The sequence below is a fragment of the Lepisma saccharinum genome, chromosome 2, assembly GCF_977018435.1.
Source record: "Lepisma saccharinum chromosome 2, izLepSacc3.1, whole genome shotgun sequence".
Classification (NCBI taxonomy): Eukaryota; Metazoa; Arthropoda; class Insecta; order Zygentoma; family Lepismatidae; genus Lepisma; species Lepisma saccharinum.
The window spans coordinates 40301475-40325796 of record NC_139230.1 but is presented as its reverse complement, the minus strand read 5'-3'; the positions used below and the strand labels follow the sequence as shown (position 1 = coordinate 40325796).

The 24322-nt window shown below is 38.6% G+C and overlaps 1 protein-coding gene across 2 annotated transcripts in view; it reads right to left on the bottom strand.

Moving 5' to 3' along the window:
• The window catches only part of sturkopf (lipid droplet associated hydrolase sturkopf), a 44389-nt gene extending 20318 nt beyond the window's left edge, over positions 1–24071 (bottom strand). Inside the window, exons 1-2 of one of the 2 annotated variants that reach the window (XM_083117315.1) lie at positions 23848–24071; positions 9631–9760 (exon numbers count right to left, since the gene is read on the bottom strand). In XM_083117315.1, coding sequence (XP_082973441.1) covers positions 9631–9742 — 112 coding nt within the window. In that variant the 5' untranslated portion in view covers positions 9743–9760; positions 23848–24071. Of the gene's footprint in view, positions 1–2257; positions 2300–9630; positions 9761–23847 lie in introns of those variants that run through there. The other variant, XM_083117316.1, reaches the window with a different exon arrangement.
• Positions 24072–24322: the final 251 nt, after the last annotated feature.

The window sequence follows — 24322 nt, the reverse complement described above, 5'->3', positions numbered from 1 at the left end:
TGCGACACCTCCACCGCGAAACCCCGGCCGTATGTACCCGCCGCGCACCGCCGACGCATATTTGATGCCTTGCACGGCCTCAGTCATCCCGGTACCCGAGCATCCGCGCGCCTAATCGCGTCGCGTTTTGTCTGGCCCAGAGTCCAGCAAGACTGTCGCGCTTGGGCCCGATCGTGCCAAGACTGCCAGCGCACCAAAGTTTCCCGACACGTGCACGCTCCATTGGGCAATTTCGTTCCTCCGTCTGCAAGGTTTCAGCACGTGCACATCGATCTGATCGGGCCTCTCCCATCAGCGGGACCCTATAAGTACTGCCTGACAGCCGTGGACCGTTTCACCCGTTGGCCCGAAGCCTTCCCCTTGGAACGCATCACCGCGGCGGACGTCGCGACGGCCTTCACATCGTGTTGGATCTCGCGATTCGGTTCCCCCGCCCGCATCACAACAGATCAAGGGCGGCAATTTGAATCAGAACTCTTCCGCGAACTAGGACGGACCATCGGCTCCGAGCGCCATCGCACCACCAGCTACCACCCGTGCGCCAACGGCATGGTCGAGCGCTTTCACCGCCACCTCAAGGCAGCACTCATGTGCCACCCTGGCTCCACCTGGATAGAAGCCCTGCCCCTCGTGCTCCTTGGGATTCGCGCGGCCATCAAAGATGACCTCGCAGCATCGCCTGCCGAACTGGTGTACGGCGAACCTCTCCGACTCCCAGGAGAGCTCATCGTGCCACCAACAGCCACCCGGATGGAAGACCCTTCCGACCTGATTTCCAGACTTCGGCAACACATGGCTCGCCTGCGACCACAATCCGGTTCCCGTCACAATCAACCCAGCACCTTCGTATTCAAGGACCTGTCAACCTGCACCCACGTCTTTCTCCGTGACGACTCCGTACGAGGCAGCCTCCAACCACCGTATTCCGGACCACACCAAGTTATAAGCAAAGACGGCAAGACCTTCACCCTGCGTCTCAACGGTCGTGAGACCCGCGTCAGCATTGACCGGGTCAAACCTGCCTACACCTGGACGGAGGACGTCCCACCAACCAAGGATTCCTCAGAGACACCAACGCACCCCCCCACCAACCAACCACCATCGGCGCAACGTCAAGAGAGTCCGTCACCAAGAGGTGACTACGTCACCCGTTCTGGTCGACGCGTAACATTTCGCCTCCCACACAAGGTGTAACCCTTTTTCTCCGTGGGGGGCTGGTGTAGCGACAGCCACCGAAAGCCGCTGACTTTTGCTGCCACCTAACGGGGGGAGAAGGAACCGCCTTACCAGACGCGAGGTGATTTTGACCCCTGGAAGCAGGGGTGAAAGACTGGGGACGAAAAACAGAGAGAGGGAGATTTCCAGAGGCATCGCGAGAACAAAGACGGGAGCGGTCTCCTTCGTTATTACTCAGTGTTTCCTTCGGTATTACTCAGTGTTTGTAGTGTAGCTGTAGTGTTCGTCTAGAATAAACAAGAAGGTAAGCCAACATCCTTTGATTTGGTGATTATTCCCCAAACATGCTTTCTAAACTTCTAAAAATATGAAGGTACAAGTAAAAATAATTTTAAATGTAATATTTCTCCGAGAAGATCACTCAACAATAATGCATAAATTGAATGCAACACACGTAATAAATAATTGAAAAGAAAAAAAATACCCGTGACCAGGACTCGAACTCGTATTACAAAACACAACATGCTCCGAAAGGTGGTGCCGCTAACAACTACACCAAACAACTGTTTGGAGATTGTTCCGCCTGGTAGACCAGATATCTTGGCCACAAATTCTCTAACACAACCTTGCCAAGCAAATTCTAGCAATTACGCTGCATAATTTCCATATTTGCATGGACGTTGGTAAGCTCTGCCAAACAAAACAAGCATTTTTCTGTACCAATTTAACAGTTTTATGAATCATATCTTGTGGAATGTGACAGTGAAGTTGCGAGTGTGGAACTTCGATAGCTGCACGAGGCATCCATGTTGCTTCGCAACTTCCAGTTAGGTTGGTAACTGCAAGAAGAAGTACCAGTAAAGATAATCGCCACCAGAGTTCCAATTACGAGCTAACTGTACATTGAAAAACCAAAATTTTCACTAACTTCCAGTTACATGCTAACATAAACCTTAACTGCAACATTGAAAAAACGGCCCTTACTATGTCATTTGCATGATGTGATTAATAAATACAATAATTTTAGTTTTATGAGAGTTCATTAAAAGGAAATATTTATTTGTAACCAACATAAATTTACCTTTTTTGCCCAAATTCCCCATTATGCATGGAACATCATTTTTTTTACAGTTGTTATCTCTCATAGAGTACTCTTTGTGCTGTAAATATCAAATTTCTATTAGGTCCCCCACCAGAGATATAGTGGCTCAAATTTTGTAAAAATGAAAAACTAACATTTTCAAAGAGCCATAACTAAAAGAGGAAACCAATAGCAGAGCTCAAATATTTTCTGCTAAAACTTTGGACATATATGTTTCCTCTAAAAAAATTACAGCTCTGATGTGACACTACTTCCCTACTAAAGAAAATCCTAAACTTTGATTTTTATTCAAAATTGAACATTAGTTTTGGCATTAAATTTCAGCCATTTTCATTTGAGACTGTGAAAAAAGGTACAGGACATAAAAGAAAGCTTGAAATGTACTGAAAACAATGTCTTTTAACACAGCTTTCTATCATTTTTCTTAACTGAGTTATCATAATTATCGCAACTGTCTGCAAAAGCCAAAAATACCAGAAGTCATGAAATAAAAAATGGCCACCATTTTGAAACAAAGTCAAGTTTTAGAAAAATAATGCCTGCTTTGAACTATCTTTGAAAAACATGAAATTTTTAAAAATGGTCAAGCAGTCAGTGATGGGCCATTCGATATTAACTGACCCAAATGCATTCTAGAAAAATACTCTAGTCTTATAGGTCTTGAGCTCTGAGGAGAAAGTATTCGAGTTGACCATGGAGGCAGTGACAACCCTCATAATGAGTTCTCCACCCTTCAAAAGCAGTGTTTGCAACTGCACTAATTTCTTGCTTTTCCCAATAAATGTTACCAGAATGCTTGATAACCAGGAACATTTCTTAACAAAGCTGTATACATAGAGTATATTGTTTTAATTGACAAAAAAGTATCTCGACCTTCTAACCTTACCTACTACAGCCACGGTTGCTTTGTATGCAGCTCCTCTTCCCCCATTTCCTTCCCTCTCCCATTCGTAATGACAGAAGTCATTAGGTTAAAATGTCTGTCCACCTCATCTGACATCGTCAATATGTACATACATTATGGTATTCTTGATATATGTATTTTTCACTATGGGCCTAAATATTTTATGTGCGGAAGTCCACAGGAATCTGCGCTACATCAATAGTTGCCATTATAAGCCTCCTATGTTTTCCACTTGGTGGTAGAGGCCCTGCAACATCTTTGTCACATTGTCAATGGCATCATATGATTTTGGTTTGTGTGTGTTTCACCTAAATAGTATAAGGCTCTTCCAGACTTGGCAGTCATGAATATATCTCAAGAAATCCACACGCAATACAATATCTGGTTTTTCCATCAAAACCTTTATTGGATTCAGATCTTTTATAAGGAAAACAAAGATCATGTCAACATTTCCTTAATGTGGTCCCAAATTGAAAATTGATTTTTTCTCGAAGCTTCTTTAAAAGGTGTAGGTACAGTGTTGTCCACAATGTATGAATCTCTTGCAAGTATCATAATAGCCCCTTTATCAAAATCATCTATTATAGCTTTTCTTGCACATTTTCTCCAATTCTCAGGAGTTCACTTTCCCCTGATTTCAAGAAATTCCGTTTTAATCATTTTAAGAGAAGCCGGTGGCTCTCTTTTGGGTATGCTTCAATGGCATCATTGGTTTTCAATTGATTGATTTACTTTACTTCACTTTTCTGCCACTTTTGGCTAATCGCGAAGATGACGATTTATTATATTGATGAAGAAACACTTACAAAATACCATCCATAGGCCAGGATTCGAAACCAGGACTCCTGGCATCGTAGCACACTGTGATACTCTCCGCCATGGAGGTTGGTGGGTATCTTTGGAAACGGGGTTCGTGCTTTTCTTCCCACAATTATTGCGTGGATTCGCAATTATGCAAAAATACATCTAAACTGAGTGACCTGAAATTGTTTACAACCGTAGGTTGCAACATTGGAATTTTGCTGCACCAGCCTGCCTTGTTCTTGACAAAACCCACATGGACACCTCCATTTTCTACTTTCTCCAGAGCTCAAGTTGTCGCGCAAGTACTATAGTACAATTTCTGTGAGCCAAAAGTGGATAAACATCACAGTAATGCTTCTCGCATGTATTCAACATTTCTAATAATATTGTGTGTATTCATATTAGTGGTAATTTGTGAGTGGTTTAGGCCATTTTCCAAAAAATATAACTGTGTGCCAGTGGAAACAAACATTCATGCATTGAATACTGAAACCTGTGATATTTTTATTATGAACAATATTACCTTTCTGATTTTTGTTTAACATGTATTGATTTTCATTGTGGTAAAACCTGGGATTCCCTATTAAACAATTACCCGAAGTGGAGTGTATTTTCATCACAACATATTACTTTATTTAAAGAATTTTCTACTTTCTGAGCATGCAAGAATGGTACCACTGGTATTTTCTACTAGGACTGTCCTCTTCTTTTCCAACAATACCTAAATCGTCACACTATTCCACATAGTTTTCAAGATATGGCATATTTTGTGCCAGGTGGTGTGTTCATTCGTCAAGCCAATTTATGAAAATCTTCAAATTTTCAAACATTTGTAACTTTCAACATATTTGTTGGATAATGATTGATTGATTTGTTGCTTTAAGTCCACTTTATGCACAGTAAGGCTAATCGGGACTGGACCTACAGTTTTAAGTGGGATCCGAACCACTTGTGCCTCCACCGGGTATCGAACCCGGGACCCCTTGATTACAAGGCGAAGACGTTACCACTGCACCATCGGGGAGGCCCTATTTGTTGGATAAGTCTAATATTTACATATTTGTTATAGTGGACCAAGTATCTATCAGTAAAGAAAATTTCAAGCAAATCTGTGACTATGAAGCAACTTTTTGTCTTTCAATTAGGTGATTTCACGTGGAATGACCCACTAGTTTATTTCCTGCCCGCTGGTAAACATTACTCACTCACTGCTTGTTACTTATTTATTATTTTTCTTTTACCTTTACTGAATTTATATGCAATGCAAAATCTAATCAATGTCGAACCACTCCACAATTTGAAAACTTGCTCATAACATGTACACAATAAATAAACTTTAGCAAAATTCGTCATAAAATAAAAAAATAAAACTAATGGCTCTGCTACTGCCTTACATTTCATTCCCCTCATTTATTGAGGCATCTATTTGATCTCCCATCGCGATTTGAGTCTTGCGCGGTGTAAATTGTTCCTATTATGCTATCTATGGGTAATTTAACATGACTTTCCAAGTCATCCGAAACCAAATAGCATAAACATAAGTTCGAGTTTGGGGATGGCTGTTTGGTAGAAATTTTCCTCTCTCTCTTCTTACACATTACTAAAAGGTATATTTTCATAATGATGCTGATGATAGACTGTTATTTCACCATTTCTTATCTCGATTCCTAACTGAGGTCTTGAACACTTACAACACTTGCTAAAACAAATTGAGAAAATTCACAGTTTCTTTAGCATTACTGTTGGATATTGAAATATCTTTTGCCATATTTCGAACTGTTGTAGTGCCTGAACTCCGGAGTTATGTAACAACAATATAACCAAACCAACCATGTGCCGGCCCCTGTGGTGGAGTGGTTAGCACATCACGCTACGACACCAGGGGTCCCGTGTTCGAATCCTGGCTTGGGCATGGATGTTTGAGAGTATCCATTCATCAATTTCATCATATCATCACTCATCCCCATCTTCGCAAATTAGTCAAAGGTGGCACAAAGGCGAAGTAAAATAAAGCAAATCAATCAATCAAAGCAACCTTGCCAATATCTTGCAGAATTATTATTATAATAATGATGATAATGATGTTAGAAATTTTTCCAATCGAACTGTGTCTGACACTGACAATTCTAGGAGAGCATAATTATTTACCTAATCCAATCTTCCTCTATTTACTAAATGCTTGTAACCTTAGTTGTGGCCCTTTGAAATTAATCAGAAAAACAATTAAATTTCCAACACGGAAACATGAAATACCACTTATTCAATAGAACTTGACAAAGCAATTGTAATAGCTGTTACACATGAAACTGTACTTCTAGAGCAACACAGTACAAGTGAGGTTAAATGAAAAACAACTGAAAGTTGAAAATTTTTCAGTGTGGCCAACCTGCATTAGATACTTTTCAACTTACTGTAAATTTCACTCATAGGTACAGACCTGCATAAAATGAAAACTAGAGCTAAGTTTCAAATCTGCATAAGATGAAAACTAGAGCTAAGTTTCAAATTTCTTTTGATATTCATGATCAGCAGAACAAAACTGATAAGAGTTCGATACTATTGTTCAATTTCCATTGTTGAACAGTTTATTTATAATAAGTAAAAAAAAAAAAACTTCTATCACTTTTGTTTTAGTAGCATTATCTCCAAGGCGAAAGGGCCTAGCATTATCTCCCAAGGGGAAAGGGGCATATGCATATATGATGAATATATATTGATAAGCATAACAATCAGAAATATGTATCGTATATGTGTGTATGTCTGTACTTTGGCTGTGGTGATACAATGTTCTAGTGAAAAGTGCAAAAATACACTATATCATAATAATAATAATAATAATAATCTTTATTTATCCGTTGACCCATTTTTCCATGGGTATGGATATCGTCAGATACATGTAAATATAGATAAGATATAGTATAAGAGATGTTACAGTATAAAAACATCAAAGATGTTTACATAACGCACGTATGAGATACACAACTTTACATAAATTGAACATTTATAATATTAAAAACAATGATAAACAAGTATGGCCATAATACAGTTAACCCTCGTTAACACAAACTCGCTTAAGATGAAAACTCGGTTAACATGAACAAAATGTTGCTCCCAGCAGGGATGTATTATATCTTATAGAAAGTTTTATCGGTTAACGTGAATTTCGGTTACCACGAATTACGAACTGTTTTTTAGTCCGTTGTGTCATTAGATCTCATTTAACACAAACTTTCAAAGTTTTTCATATTTTTTTTTGTTGTTTCTCTGCTAGGTATGTAAGAAATTGCTCAACAATCTCTATCATCGTGTCAACAATAAACTTATACAGTATTGTAACCAACAGATTCAGATCAACAATGTGTTCAAATGTGTTTTTCTATTCTTTAAAACACAGCCAGTACGAGTAACATCAAGATTAAAACTTGGGTGCAATTGCTCGACAATCGCGTCAACAATGAACTTATAAAGATCCACCAACCCTTCTGAAAACCTGGCGAGGGAGAAGTGGCGCTAGTGTCGCTAGTTAAAGTTACGGGGAAGCCTGTAGTTCGCATTTTCCAAGGTTTCAGATAGCTTGGTGGATCTATACGTATTTAACCAACAAATTCAGTTGCGTGTTCAGATGTGTTTTTCTATTCTTTAAAACATAGCCAGTATGAATTGACTGCTAGTTTTACGGAAGCTATGAGTACAGTTGGCCGTGAAGTTACCAGGCATTTGGGTTCCCATCTGCGACAGTGCAATATACAGGAATTTTTCACCAGAAAATGATCTGAGTACTTCATTTTTTAAAGTTAATTACTGTAGTACTGTAGTAGTTTTTTCTATGACGACATACATAATACGTATTGTAAATGGTTAATGTGTAGAAAGGACTGTATTACAACAATAAAATTTGAGTCCCCGTTAGCACCAATTTTTTTAACACGAACTCTTGATTTTTCGGTCCCTTGGGATTCGTGTTAATGAGGGTTTACTGTACAAATATATAGTGCATGCATGATTCTTTTTTGTAAAGTTAGATACATTATTCCTTAAATTTATATGATAGTATTTATAAACACTAAGGTCTATGAGATTAGTAGATTTTTTTTACATATTTGACTGTTGTGCCAAATCTATTTTACAATTCATTTATGTCCTACAGAGCTCCTTCTGCGGGATATTGCAAACATTCAAGCTGTACTCTAAATTTAAACAAAGACCTTTTTCCGTTGAAATTCCTTACATGTCTGTGCATGTGTTTGCCTGTATAAACATAACCAAGAAATTTATAAGGGGAGGGGGAAGTAAGGCTGCTGCAAAGTATTTTGAATGCCATTATTGGTAGGGAAATGGGGTAAAATAATGACTCATTTTCCTCAAGAAAATTAAGTCCAAATTGGGGTTCCGACGTCCCCATAACACCCTTTGATGTTTGCATGTGCATGTGTTTGTGCAAATGTGTTAAGAAAATCAAAAGTGTAATAGGACAAGATTTTCCTTCACTCAAAGTACAACTCTAAAGTTTGTATTTGGTTATTTAACATCTGTTTTCTAGCTATTTACAGAGATGTAAAAAAAAAAAAGTAAAGTGTTCCCCTGTGCTTTGAACCATGCCATGAAGGCATATAGAGGGTGTGTGGGGCCCTTTCTTGATCTCGGCCGAGCTGGGGGTGATGTGATCAGCACCACGCCCCTGGCCACCTTTACCCCCCAGAGTTTCCTCCAGGTACCCACTTTATATGACGTTGGGTGGGTGCCGGAACCACCGGGGATCGAACCTGGGTCTCTCGCATGGTAGTCAGATGTGGTGGGGACTAATTTTTAAACTATACACTATAACATTGGAGTCTTGCACCATGGCCATGTGGTCTAAGGCATCATGCTTTGGGCTCTGGCTATGGAACCAGTGCAGGTTTGAGTCTCCTGGGGGAAGCGTAACGGCTTTTCTCCTGAGATTTCGGCCTGTGTATGGGACCAGTGGCCACCCACCATTGTGAGGAAATTGGAGAGCTATGAATGAGTAGAGTAACCCAGTCATGGAAACCTACAACGATGGCTGGGAGTTTGTCGTGCTGACCAAACATCACCCCGTAAGTCGGTTGGATGATATCCCACCTCGGCAGGTAGGCCCTGACCCTCACGGGCTGTTGTGTCATGGGTTATTATTACTATAACATTAGATGAATATCACATTTAATTTTTTAAGTGGAACATCATAGAGGATTCAAGTATTTGCAGACTTGGATCCAAATAATAAATCAGGTTTTGTGCCAAATTATCACTTCCATTGACACCACACTGTAATCTATGCATTTGTGTGTGTGTGCAGGGGAGGGGTGCACACTGCTTCAAAGATTTACCCATAATCAGCTGCTACCTCAAGTGCTGAGGTCTCCGCATGTCACTGCAATTGTAAATGCCTGCAGTAGCATCAGTGCTGCATGAATAAAAATAATGGAGTATGAGTACAACAATTCCTGAAATAACCAGTTACATTTGTTACAATATCTTTAAGTGGCACTGCACTGCCCACATGTGTACTATGGTGTTAATGTAACCATCTCTTCATTCTTCACTTACATGCCTCCTCCATCACAATTCCTACAATATTAAAAAAATATGAATTTATTAGTCATTTTACTGGGCAAAATAAACTTACCTGATATGATTAATACTACACTACTGCCTTCTTTTAGTCCATTGTTGATCCATCCACCCCACGTTATTATGTGTGTCGGCACTCCATTCACACTTACAAAGCCATCCTCCATGGTACTCGCTACACACTCCTGCATAAAAATGGAAGACTTTAACACCACACAGAGCAAATGCACACAGTCACAAAATATCACATGAAAACTTAAAGAGGTTAATATATGGATATAAAAGGAATAAGGGCAAAGATTTTCATGTCCTTGTATTAACCCTCCATTGGTCATTTTTTCTCGTTCCCACCCCTCTCCCCCCTGAAATGGTATTGCTCTCACCCTCCCTGTACCTTCCACTTGGGTTGTTGCCTATGTGCAGTGAAAAGTGCTTCCTATATTGTTATCTGACAATGAGTTTTATTGTGACAAAGTTGCTATTCTGTCTCGGAGACATACGATACCAGTTACAGAGCTTTTTCTAGGAAACCTTGCCTTCGCATTATTGTCTTTGCTGTGACTGTTTTGGATTAATATGACATTATTATTGTAACTCTTAGTCAGAGTTCAGAAATTCCTGTCCGCCATGGCGACTAAAAATTTCAGCCTGGTGACTGCAGTAGGGCGTAAGTTAGCAAATGATTTTTTTTTTTTTTTAATCAACGTTCTGAACATTCCAGAGTGTCAGTAATAATTTCTTACTCTTTGACCCCCAACACCCCATTTCCTGTTTTCTCGAATGATGTAGCGATGTTTTGAATACCGTGATGCTATCTTCTTATACAGTGTGTTTCAAAAGTTGCTCAACCCAAACTTTGAAAATGTATATCATGAAAACCATAAGAGATATTTACACTGAGTTTTCTGCATTATAAAGTCTCACCCATTGAGATATTTTTCAATGCATAAATTATCAGTTTTCTTCATACAGAAAATTTAGATAAATTAATAACTGGCGGAAGGCAGCGTTAAAATTTTTCCAGAAATGCACTTTTGAATGAGAAAAATACTAAGAAATTATCGAAGGGTCATAATTAGATGTCTGATGACTGATGCTATGTCAATCTGTCATTTGCGACCAATATTGGTCATGTGCAACATTTGATGGAATTTTATTGGCGATTTTATGGGTTGAGTGAAAAAGTACCATTTTTGGGACATATATGGCAATGCTAGCAGGTCGAAATATTGTCAACAGACGCATGCCACATGTGCCTAAGTATTGGCTATACATTTACGTGAAAAATCATAAACCAAGATTTTGTGCCGAAATTGGACTCTTGAGAGAATCCTAGTCTGCCTCTGGTTACACTGAATTCTCTTCGCTCACTTTCGATGCTACTATGCCTGTTCTTTTAATTGATTCAGCATGGCGTATTCTTTGGAGCAGCACGTGTGCATTGCTGAAGAGTATTTTACTACTCATTCTTACACTCATGTGCAAGAGGGTTTCCAAGAAAAATCCCTTGCTTCTGCTGTACCTCACAAAGCAACTGTTTTATGACTAGTCAAACACCAACAAATGATCCCACAAATTGTTAAGAGTTAGTATTATTATTGAAGATTAGGCACACACAGGAGATGTACTACGTAGAAATTTTCAGCGAAAAATACAGGCTCGACCAGGACTCGAACCTGGGTCTCTGGCATACCATACGATTTCTCTAACCACTGAGCTACTGAGCCAGCCTGGCCTCATCTGATTTCTCACTGTCGCTGTTTTACCTGTGTGGAATCGTCTCTGCCAATGCTACCGCAACGGGATCTGTTGCCTTTGAAACACAGTAGACTTCGACATTGCCTGGTTCCTCCCAGCATAGAGATGTTAATGCATTTTTCGCTGAAAATTTCTACGTAGTACATTTCCTGTGTGTGCCTGATCTTCAATAATTAACATCTCTACGCTGGAAGGAACCAGGCAACGTCGAAGTCTACTGTATTTCAAAGGCAACAGATCCCGTTGCGGTAGCACTGGCAGAGAAGATTCCACACAGGTAAAACAGCAACAGCGAAAAATCACGCGAGGCCAGGCCGGCTCAGTGGTTAGAGCAATGGCACGCACGGTATATCAGAGACCCGTGTTCGAGTCCTGGTTGAACCTGCATTTTTCGCTGAAAATTTCTATGTTGGTATATATTGTTGAAAATAAATTCTCAGATGTTTTAAGCAAATTAACAATATTTTTTAAAATAATGTCATTGCTTTTATTTGGATACATGCTAACATATATTTATTAACCCAGTGATAGCGTACATGATTAGTTTAGTGCAGAAAACCTGGTGTAAATACCTCTTACAGTTTTCATGATATACATTTTCAAAGTTTGGGTTGTGCGACTTTTGAAACACACTGTAGTATGCACAAATGCTAGTAGTAGTAGGTAGTTTCCTGGTGCCTGATTTCCAGAGCTGGCACCTAACTTTGAATAAATTTTTTCGAGCTGCTCTTAGTATTGATATTCATCTGTGAATGATTCTTTCATGCACCACTCTATGAGTGATGACCCTGATACTGGATTGATTGATTGAATTGGTGTTTCAAGTCCACTTTATGCACAGTAAGGCTAACTGGGTCTGTACCTAAAGTTTAAAGTGGGATCCAAACCACTATGTGCCTCCACCGGATATCAAACCTGGGACCCATTGATTATAAGGCAACAAGGCCACCCCTGATACTGGAAAACCAGAGATGATTTTCTTTTAAAATCTGACTAATGGAGGCGTTGATGGACTGGATCAGAAGTGTGTAAATTACACATCCAGCAGAACTCGTAGATGGCCAATGGCAATATTCTTTACCACTGTTGATGTAGGCTGTGGTGTCAATGCTTTTATTCTTCACCAAGCCTACACAGATGTGTCATTGATGACCAGGATTGATTTTATGAAGACCCTTGCAATGTCTCTGATCTCCCCACAACTGCATCACAGGCTGATTGAGGTGAAGAATCTTCCACATGAGGAGGATTCTGAAGATTGAAGAGGAATTCAAGCCACACGATGTTCCTGAATTCGTTGACATTAGAAAAACATGTACATTTTGTGTAAAAAACAGGATCCTGTTTTTCACAGATTCTTGTAATATAAGTATATATTCTATGTTAGTAAAAATGATAATTTTCACTGCCAGTTTGCATGAAAATAAAATGGTTATTAATATTACTTCCTAATAGGAAACACTGTGCTCCAAAAAACCAAATCATTTGATTCCAAAATGATAAGTTTATAAAATCATATTCTGTCATAATTTTCATTTTAAATTGTGTATGTTATAAAAACTAATAACAATATTAAAACATTTTAAAAAATATATCATACAGGATTCTATATTTCTTACATGAGTTGCCTTTGAATTTGAATTATATACCGCGTGAGGCACCTAAAAGTACCACCTGAAATAGCGAAGAAACCAGAAACAGTAGCAATGTGAGGTTTGCGGGAAACAATAATATCAAATGAGGCTCGTAAATCGGAGGTATGGGGTGGGTCGAAAAATATCGACAAATGGGGCATCTGGAGCAAAGTCATATTTTTTTAAATGGAACGATATACAATAACATGCATAATATAAAAGAGCACACGCAGAGAAACACAACGCCGTTGGTCTCATGCATCTACTGCACATAGGAACGAAGATATGGCCATGTGAAAATATGTAAACAAACTAACAAGTGGCCCACTTGACCGTCAGTACCACGGCATGTACAAGTATGAGATGTCGGAAGCCATTGGACAAGATGAAGACAGAATGTGTTAAAGGAAGAAAAAATACAGTAGACATCGTCAGCACCATGTATTTGACAGTGTTACAGCATAATGAAAATGACCATGACAGTATGTCGAAGAACCACTGCGTAAGAAGCAAAAACCTGTCAAAGTGTGTGTTCAAAGTGGTGGCCGTCAGCTGCGATACAGGCAACGAGGCACCCACGCAAAGATCGTTGCACAGAATGTAGCATCTCGTATTGAATGTCCCTACAGGCTGCAGTAATGCGGTGTTGCATATCCTCTGGAGTTGTTGGCACATCCCGGTAGACAATTTCCTTCAGCTTTCCCCACAGGAAAAAGTCTAACGGTAGCAAATCTGGGGAACGAGCCAGCCATTTGACAGGCCCTCCACGTCTAATCCAACGATTTCGAAATGTATTTTCCACACATGCTGTAGCGCGTCTTGCACTGTGAGCTGGGCACCCGTCATGTTGGTACCACATGTCCCTCCTTGTCTGAAGTGGTATGTCCTCCAATAGTACAGGCAGTTCATGTTGTAAAAACTGTATGTATCGGTCAGCATTCAGTGTCCCTTGTATAAAAAAAGGGCCAATGAGATGTTCACCCATTATACCATACCACACGTTCACACTCCATGGGCGCTGGCGTTCCACTTGGCGAAGCCAATATGGATTTGTCACCGACCAATAGTGCATGTTCCTTAGGTTGACATTTCCATGATTGGTAAAAGTTGCCTCGTCAGTGAAGAGGATACGTGACAAATCGGGTGTGTCGTGTCGTAACAACCATGTGCAAAACCGAACACGGTCCACAAAATCATTCCCGTGAAGTTCCTGATGGAGGGAGATATGATATGGGTGAAACTTGTGTGTGTGCAGAATGCGCAATACACTTCGCTGACTCATCCCAGCATCCCTGGCAATTTCACGGGAGCTAACGTGCGGATTCACAGCAACAGCGGCGAGAACATTTGTTGTACCTGCCTCACCTGTAGTTGGCTTGTTCCGCACACGTGCTCGTGGTGTTACACTTCCGGTGTCTCTTAATTTAATAAATAACTTACCAAACAGACGTCGAGATGGCTGTCGTCTGTCCGGATATCTCTCTGCGTACACACGGTAGGCTTCTGAGGCATTCTTTCGGCATTCCCCATAAATCAGGATCATGTCCGCTTTTTCTATGTTTGTGAACACCATAATCTTCGCTCTTACCACTACGACTGCTTGCTATGAACTAACACGATCTCGTGGACCTGCTATCAAAACTTGCTCTGCGTAAAGGCAGTTCTGTCAGGCACCTGAGAAGTCTTACATGCCGTGGTACTGACGGTCAAGTGGGCCACTTGTTAGTTTGTTTACATATTTTCACATGGTCATATCTTCATTCCTATGTGCAGTAGATGCATGAGACCAACGGCGTTGTGTTTCTCTGCGTGTGCTCTTTTATATTATGCATGTTATTGTATATCGTTCCATTTAAAAAAATATGACTTTGCTCCAGATGCCCCATTTGTCGATATTTCTCGACCCACCCCATACCTCTGATTTACGAGCCCCATTTGATATTATTGTTTCCCGCAAACCTCACATCGCTACTGTTTTTGGTTTCTTCGCTATTTCAGGTTGTACTTTTAGGTGCCTCACGTGGTATTTTTTGCCCTTATTTCTTTTGAATTGTGTTTTCTTTCAAGTACTTCAAAATGTACATAAGAAGGACATGAAATAAATAAATTACTTAAAATCAATGAAAATAATGTTTTACACAATGAAATATATTAGGTGTCCATCAGACACAATGATACCAGTTACGTTACATTATGAGATGATACCAGTGAAGGGTTAATTGTTTACCTGTAAGTGTGAAGTGAGCTGAAAATCAACAAATGCATGTGACTGATATGCAGAATAGATTTTAAAAAACTGATCTGAAAATGTTCATTTTTAAAACATTTTTAATGAAAGTTTTACCGCCATGTAACATTCTTCGTAAAAAAAATGCATCATGTCTTTAAATGCAAAAGGTAATGGATATTAAGAAGTAAATAGTCAGTAGCGTGCCTGGTACTACCTTAAAAGTGTTGTGTATGAACACTTTTTTTCAGTAGAGTGCTGTATCTCAGCACTTTTTTTTTTTTTTTTTTTGCATAAAACATAACTTTTTGGAGTACCAGAGAAAAAGATGTATATAAACCCCTGCATGTGAATGCTCTCAATTCCATTCTAGAAGCAGCAGTGAATAATTTCATCTTATAAAATGGATGACATGACTCATCATGAAAATCTGTACATTATTATTATGGAGATACCCCTTTAAATATACAGCATTTTTCTCCTGACACTTTTTAACATGAAGCTAATTTACAGAAAACTAAAAGTCCCCTTTATGCACAGTAAGGCTAATTGGGACTGGACATACAGTTTTCAAGTGGGATCAGAACCACTATATGGTTCCACTGGGTATCAAAGAGAAAACTAAACAAAATATAGAATTTCACAACAGAGGTTATTTTTATGTTGCTTGATTTATGGTTGGTTCAGGAATAGATACACACTTTGTATGATTATACTGGTCTCACAACTATAGGGTTTCCAAATCACTATAAGAAGTAGGACCCACTGTACCCAAATACAGGTCACAATTACTTACAGGAAGCAGTCAGGAAATGCTAGCAAATAATGTGAAAAGACACATTTTCAGTTCAAAAATAAGTTATTTTTTTAGTACAAAATTCTCAAACTTATAATCAGTAACACTACAATGTGTTTGCAAGCATACTCAGAGAGTCAAAGCTTTCTACAGCCTGTTGTTATTTTCATACGCAATTTTCCTTGTGGGGTAGAGGGATCAAATAAAGGATTGCTTGCACTTCTGAATTGTGTATAAAACCTTTCGCTCTACATACGATGCACTAATTCAATCTGTATCCAAGGAGCAAGAATTATTTTGGTCATTGTGAATGCATTTCAAATTCAAATTAGATACCATAACATAATTTCAACACCAGCTCTTCTATATGGTAGCGAATGCTGGACTTGTCAACATGATAAAACTAGAACAAATTGTTCACAAATGACATTTTGCAGTCTTTAACTGAAGAACCTTACGAGACAAAATTGGAAGTGAAGAAATCCAAAATAAATGGTGGAAGAAATTTAAAAATATCAGTTAAACAGTTAAACTGGGATCAGTGTTTTGAGAATGCCAGATAGCTATTTGTCTCAAAAATTATTAAATACAGGCCAAAAGGTAAAAGAAATTTAGAAAGACAGAAAGACCATGTCACTGATTGAATGATTATTTTTTGAAGTTGAGGAACGGACTTTGGTTACCCAGACCTGCAAGAGGAAATGAAAGCATTTCTTTGCAACTTTGGCCGGGGCCCTTGCAGACGATTCCACCTCAAGAATTGAGTCAAATTTCTTTTAATGGATAGATTTCGAAGTTTTATGGAATATAAAATGTGTTTCAGGGTGTGGAAGCCACAAATAACCGAGATATTTCATCCCAAACTATGGCCAGCATAAGGGGAAAGAAAATTCCATCTGTTTTTGAATGGTAAAAAAATGTTCAAATAACGATAACACCACCAATCTTACCAGAACTCACCTAACAACATATGCATAGGGCTATCAGATGTCCTCTTTTACAGGGGAAATGTCCTCTTTTTTGGGTCCTAAAAATTATCCAGGCAGGGTTTTAGGAAAATTGGGAAATGTCCTCTTTTTTGGGGTATAGACAACTGCTTGATTCATAACAAAATGTTATTTTTGTAAATAATTGTTAAGATTGTTTCTGTGTTCAATTTCAAAGTAAGGAAATACAACACTCTCAGTTGCAAGCGCAAAGACAAGAAATTTTTCTTCCAGCAAAGGAAGATTTGTTAGGACTTTTGCGTTTCTTCCGTTGTCGCTGAGCGAGGTTTTGATTTCAAAGCATTTGCGACATCTACCGCGACTTGTGGTAAGCTGCAAGTTTCTAACAATAGGTAAGACTATATGAGATGCCACAACTTCCTTTGATTTGAGTTTCATGACATCAGAATTCAGTAAAATATTTTCATTTTCAAAATTGGTAAGAAATATTTATCATTGTTCACCTTGTTGTGCATGTTTGGATCTTTCTTATAATTATTATGGAAACAGGATTTATGAATTGATTTTCCCCTCTTTGAATCTTGCTGAATATGCTCACTTGCAACACACATTTAAAGCAAATTTTGTTAGTACAACCATGATAAAACAGCTGAACTATGGTCAAAGTCTGTTGATCTGAGAAGAATTGTGGGTTAACTGTGACTTCAGATCGCAGGGACTTAATCTCAGTTCAACTTTTCTGCAACACAAAATCAGAGTTCAGCCTTACTGCAGTTCAATTTTACTGGCTAATCGAGGATCAACTGTTTTATACAATCAGGCCTTAGGGAAATGATCTCACACTAGAGGGATCGAGAAATAAGTGATAATTTCTAGTGAACAGAATGTATTGGTAACATAAACTTTTACTTTTACTTGATACAAAACTCACCGAGTTTCAGATGATGTTCAATGCAACTCGATATGTGCACCTTTGGTGGCTCTGCACACATCTAAACGGTATTCAACTTTCCGCCAAGTATTCTCTAGCATTTGGGGAATCACAAGCGCTACTGCATTTTTGATGAGGCCCCTCAGTTCCTGCAAATTTCTTGGTCTGTCTCCTTGATAAACAATGTCTTTAACATATCCCCAGAAAAAAAAAATCCAAATGGGGTCAAATCGGGTGGCCAGGCAAAGGGTCCTTCTCTTCCGATCCACATATCGGGGAAACGTTCATCCAAGAAGTCACGCACCTGTCGATGATAATGGGCCGGTGCTCCATCTTGCTGGAAAATCGATCCTGGGGGAAATTGGTCTATGGCAAAGTTCTGCAACATGTCCAGATACACATGTCCTGTGATTGTAGCCTCTAAGAAGAAGAATTGTCCAATGACAGAGTTCCTCGTCAATCCACACCAGACATTCACTTTAGGTGTGTCTCTCAAGTTCTTGAATAACATGGGGAATCTCTGAACCCCATATCCGGCAGTTGTGCCTATTGATTTTGCCGCATAAATGAAAGGTTGCTTCATCCGAGAAAACAATCTTGTCCAGATACGAGTTGTCATTTTCAAATCGCAGAAGCATTTCAGCTGCAAAATGTGCCCTAAGCGGACGATCATTTGGCTTTATGTGGTGATGAAGCTCGATCTTGTAAGCAGTCAAATGGAGTCGTTTGTGTAAAACCTTGTGAATAGTCGATCTAGGAATTTGAAGTTCGGAACTAGCTCTTCGGATAGAATTCCTTGGACTCCTTGCAAATGCCATTCTCACACGTTCGATTGTTGCCTCATTCACAGACACTTTCGCATGTTTGCCGGTTTGCGGTAGTAAAGAACCTGTTTCTCAGTGTGTTCTGACCCATTGGAGAATCTCTTTATGACAAAGTGGATCCACATTCCACGTACGACGAACACACCATTGAACCCGAGTAACAGATTTCTCTTCTGCTAGCCATAACACGCACTGAACTTTCTGTTGCGGTGTCCACATGTTTTCCACTGCGCGATTGACTACTGAATGGCGCCTGGCTTCCTTTCGAGACAAAAGCTATTGACGCGCATGCGCGACCGTGTAGCTGTGTGAAAACAGTGTTGCACAATCTCGGAGTTTCCCTTTCCTGTCATATGAAAAATACAGCAATATCCTTATCTGGTTTTAAATGGCGAGCATTTATTTCTCGATCCCTCTAGTGTGGACATGCTGTATTTAAGCTGTGCTCTGAATTCAGATTGTTGGTATTATTTTATGTGGTATTATTGTAGAGGATGGTAAGGAAAGCATTTAGAATGCTGGAAACAAATGTAAACAATAAGTTTGAAGATTGGAGGAACTAATTGATGCATTTCAAGTAGTATACAAAACATTAAATTGCGGAAAGCAGGTTGCATCAGTGACCAGACCTTTACACAGAAAATACTGTACACTGTATCCTTGGACCTCTCTATCCCCTAGAGACAGTGAAATATTTTGCATGGTTTATGAAGATTTTGTTATTTATGAATGTTTTCAGTTGATTTTAGCTCTCGGAAATGTGTTATTGTGAAGAAAAGTAAGTCTGTTACCTTAGTGTGTTACTGTACCATGAAGCAGAACAGCACGGAGGGTTCGCGCAAGAGAATATAGCACCCAAAATGACATTCCATAACAGCAGCTATAATTTTAAGTAGTTAGGTTAGGATTTCTTGGTTTGGTACTGATAGTTATTTTCGACGTGTTCTTTCGATCTTTTACAAACAGTTTTACTAACAAAGAGTGGCAAAAGCACTCCAAAATTGCAGGTTTTTACCTATGTGGGCCATACTTCGGGATCAATTCTTTGTGCTTTCCCAGTGCTGGAACCACTATTATATTACGTAAAATATTGAAAGCTGTCGATTAAAGAAAAAAAAAATTGACTTAATTCTCGAGGGGGTACGTACAGTGGGTCAACGGGCCCAGAAAGTGAAGAAATACGGAGACAATCTAATCTAATTGACAAAACACACTCAACATGTTAAGATAAAAATATAAAGTGCTCCCCTGTGCTTAGCACCATGCCATGAAGGCGTATAGGGGGTGTGGGGGAAACGCCCCACACTTTCTTGATCCGGTCATGAGTGGGGGTGATGTGATCAGCATCACACCCCTGACTGCCTTTACCCTCCAGGGTTTCCCCCAGGTCCCCATGTCATTCGACACTGGGTGGACGCCAGGGCCGCTTCCAATGTTAGAAAAGTTCCCGGATTTGAACCAGCGAGGGATCGAACCTGGGACCTTGAGCATGGTAGGGGTCATTCCATGCCAAACCATCCAATGGTGGTTGCATGACCATTTTAGAAAAAAATCATTTTTAGTACATAGGTTTGTACATGTTTCATAAATCAAACCTTTTGCAATGAAATTTCGCAGATTTTCAATTGTCATACCTTGTAATTTCAATTTATGGTAAGTCAGGTATTAAAACCTTATGTTACTATATTTCCTGAGGCTTTATTTAATCCAAATTTAAAAAAGAAAAAGAAAATACTTCATTATTCTAAGTATGAGAATAACCTTACTTTGCAACGTCAGAAATTATTGACCAAAACAAGTTGAATCTAAAAGTTGAGATTTTTACTGTGAGTTAGGTTCATGTGCCAAATTTCAGAATTTTTAACGGGGACCCATCTGAGATATTTAACCCCGAAAACTGTCAAAATTCAATGAACGGCCATGTTTGAGCCCATGCTGTAAAAAAGGGCTGATATTTTATTTACAGACACCCTGCAGGTAGGTCTACACATGAAAAAAATCAAGCCTTAGACTAAACCCCTTCATTAAAAAAATCTGGCTTAAAAATGCAATTTTTTAACTATTGTTACCCCATTTTCCACCATAATTTTCGTACTTACGATGCAATTTCAAGCAAAACGTACCTGAATATCATAGGAAGTATACTTCATTAGCTACAAAATGAATTTTGTTTTAGGTCTCTAGCTTTAATGGTTTTTGAAATATTAAGGTTTCTGTATACTGCTACATGAGCAAAAAAAAGCCATGCGCCATGTTGGAAAAATGGCTGCCCCAGGAGAACTAAAGACAATAATTTTTTTTGAATATTGGTTTTGATATCTAGAAACATGTACAAACCTATGTACTAAAAATGAAATTTTTCTAAAATGGTCATGCAACCATTTTTTAAAAAATTGGTTGATTTGGCATGGAATGACCCGGTAGTCAGATGCGTTACCGACTGAGCCACCGCGGCCACTTTTTTAACATGTTAAAATAGAAAAAGTGACCGTCTAATTTAATGGTTAGAAGAACTTTTTCACATGCTCACTGGCATACGTAGGAAAGTGGGGAAAGGGGAGATGATGGAGCTCCAGCCCCTCCCGAAATTTTGAGAAAATCAATTTTCAAATAAAATAACTCTGTGGGGAACCAAGAAGTAAATGCAAACCCCCTTAAAATGACTCAATTGCCATTTATTTCTTTGAAAAACTTTTAAAAAATGAAGACTAGAAATGGTAATTACAAAATATTTTTTTGCGTGTCCCATCCTCAACCTAGAACACAGCTATGTAATATCAACGTTTAGAATTCCAGTACCTCCAAAAAATAAAATCCATGCATGCCAGTGCACATGGTAAATACAAATTTTGGTAACAGTTTCATACATCGGAGACACATTTCTTCAATTTTACTCAAGAAACTATTTACGGAAATGAGTTTCTCCAAGGTTTACAACATTCATCGGGCTATTTTCTTTCATCGTGGAATATATTTGACTGGGAAATCATGTATTTTTCAATAGAAATATCTCACCGACTCACAATTGCCATTGCTTTCATTTGCTTGCCTTACGACAACCGGATGCTGCGTACGTTTTTTCGTGTAAAAAGCATAATGGCACCTTGAACTATGTTCTGCAATACACAATTTGTAAGTACGAACCATACGAAACACAAAATAACCGATTTTAATGTGTCCCCGATCTATGAAACTGGTACCCAAATTTGAATTACACAAAATATAAATCAGACCACTTTGCACCACACACACAGAATGTTTGATAGATAAGAGCAAGAGTTCATATGTCAACAAATGATCAACTTCCGGCAATCCTGTTCATGGAAGACAGAAAAATCATCTTCACCAAACAGTTGCTGCAAATAACACACATTGCTATTTAAATTTTGGTCATCAATGTTAATTGTACCATCAATAACAGGAACAACTGCAAAAAATATGTCCATGTTTATATGATAAGCTATAAATTTCAAGAACCACTAGCAAGAAAGGCAAAAGATCAGTTATTAGTCACCAGACTCTGTCATAGTACAGAATTTTGGCCATACTATGTAATGTCATTAGGACATTTGAATACTTTACAATTTAATGTAACATCTCTCGGTTGTCAATATACAGAATAAGTACTATTGTTTGCTGTAAAATTCTTCCCTTCCCCTTGTCTTCAAAAGAGGTAATCACCTTTGTCATAGTTTATCAATCTGAACATAATTTGTATATGATTCACTTCTTGTGCAAGGGCATCAATATCTTCCTTGTATCAAGAGCATTTGCTAAACTGTTACATGAAATAGTTAACTTTCAATGACTGTGGACATTCACTGAACGCACTACCACCTTACATAACAAAAGTGTATGGAACTGTGAAACCTGCAATTTCTATCTTCCCAGTCTTACACTGGCAGTATTTATTTGATTTAGGAAACGTGCCAGAAAGTTCAATGCGTTCCCAATAAAGAGTTAATGCTAAACAGCATTCCTAATTTTTTTTTAAGAAAAAAAAAAAAGCTGGTCCACATCAATAGTTGCTAAATCTACTTTCAAATTATATGTAGGTCGAATTACTCAGTGCCAATAATACAATAAAATAAAAATGCTAATTTGATCTTTAGTTATTTACTGCGGATGAGAGAGTTCATGTGTCACCATTTGCTGTGAATGATATAGAGTATATTTGATTAAAAAAGGTAACAGTATGGTATAGTGAAAACACATTTCTTCATTCAAATTTACAGGAGAAACTACTTACGGAACTGAGTTTCTGTAGACTTTTGGAAGCTCGTGGAAGTGTTTTCTCCCTTCCTTCATCTTATTCGGCCGGTAAATCATGTATTTTTCGACATAAATGTATCTCCGATGCAAGATAGCTCTTGCGACCATTACCGTCGACTACGTGAATCAAATATTCTGTGCGTTCGATTATGTAACCCCCTGTTAGTGTAGCAACCATGCGGTAGTTTTACAATATGACATGTTGCATTGTGATTTTTTTTTCCAATTTAATTTTCTATCTTTGCCTAACCTAACTGAACCTAACCTAACCTTCCGTGAATGGTTTGTGGATCAATTTTCGCTTAAAAACCTTCTGTGAATAGTTAGTGCGGTATTTTTCGGTTAATAAGTTTGGAAACACTGCGTATCAGCTGACGATAGACAACTTGAGTCAAGATTTGCCCGTCATATTGTGTGTAACGAAAGCGAATTAGCATCGAACAATAAATACTTGTAATGTGAAAAATTACGCTTTTTTCAGTGTAAAAAGCAAAATCCCACGTTCAAAAATGTTCCGCTATGCATAACAGGTAAGTACAAATGTAAATAATTAGGAAATAAACGAGTGAAATGTGTTTTCACTATACCTTACCTTATATACTGTACCTTAAAAAAAAAACAACGATGAAGCACAGTCGATACGTATTTACAAATTTTACTGAACTATAACATGAGTTCGGATATTTCTAACGATTAGTCTGTATTGGGACTACATGCAAAATAAAGCACTGCAGGACTACGTGCAAGGGTTAAATTTTACATCCTACCACAGACAAAGAACAGGAAAATTAAACCCGTTTAGTAAGTACTTGTAACAGCATGCATTATTTTTAATATTTATTTAGCATAATTAAAAATCAGTGAAACATAATCAATTACTAACCAATAATGCTGTCAAAGAGAAACCGTAACGCCGTTCTATGTGTTAACCTTTTCAACAATGACAATGCACCTAGCAATATTTATTTTCCCTAGAGAATTTCTGCGCTCTGGTGACTCAGAAGACCATTGCTCGATCCGTAAAATGTACATAGTAATAAAATAATGTAAAAAATAATCTAAAGTTCAATTGCAATTCACGATGATGACAAGCAATTTTCAACTTTGTCACAGTGTTGCCATTTAGTTACAAATTGATGTCATTTTTGCGAACCCCTGATCACGCTAAAACCACCGCGGTCCTCCGGATAACGAAAAAATGTAAACAAAGCTAATTTTATGTCGAAATTTTCAGATTCTTACCAAGGAAAGTCATAAAATATCCAATTATAGGATCCAAGTTTTTTAATCCATTAAAATAAGTTACTTTTTGTTGAATTTGACATCATGGTTTTAGCATGGTACGAAAATTTTTGGTC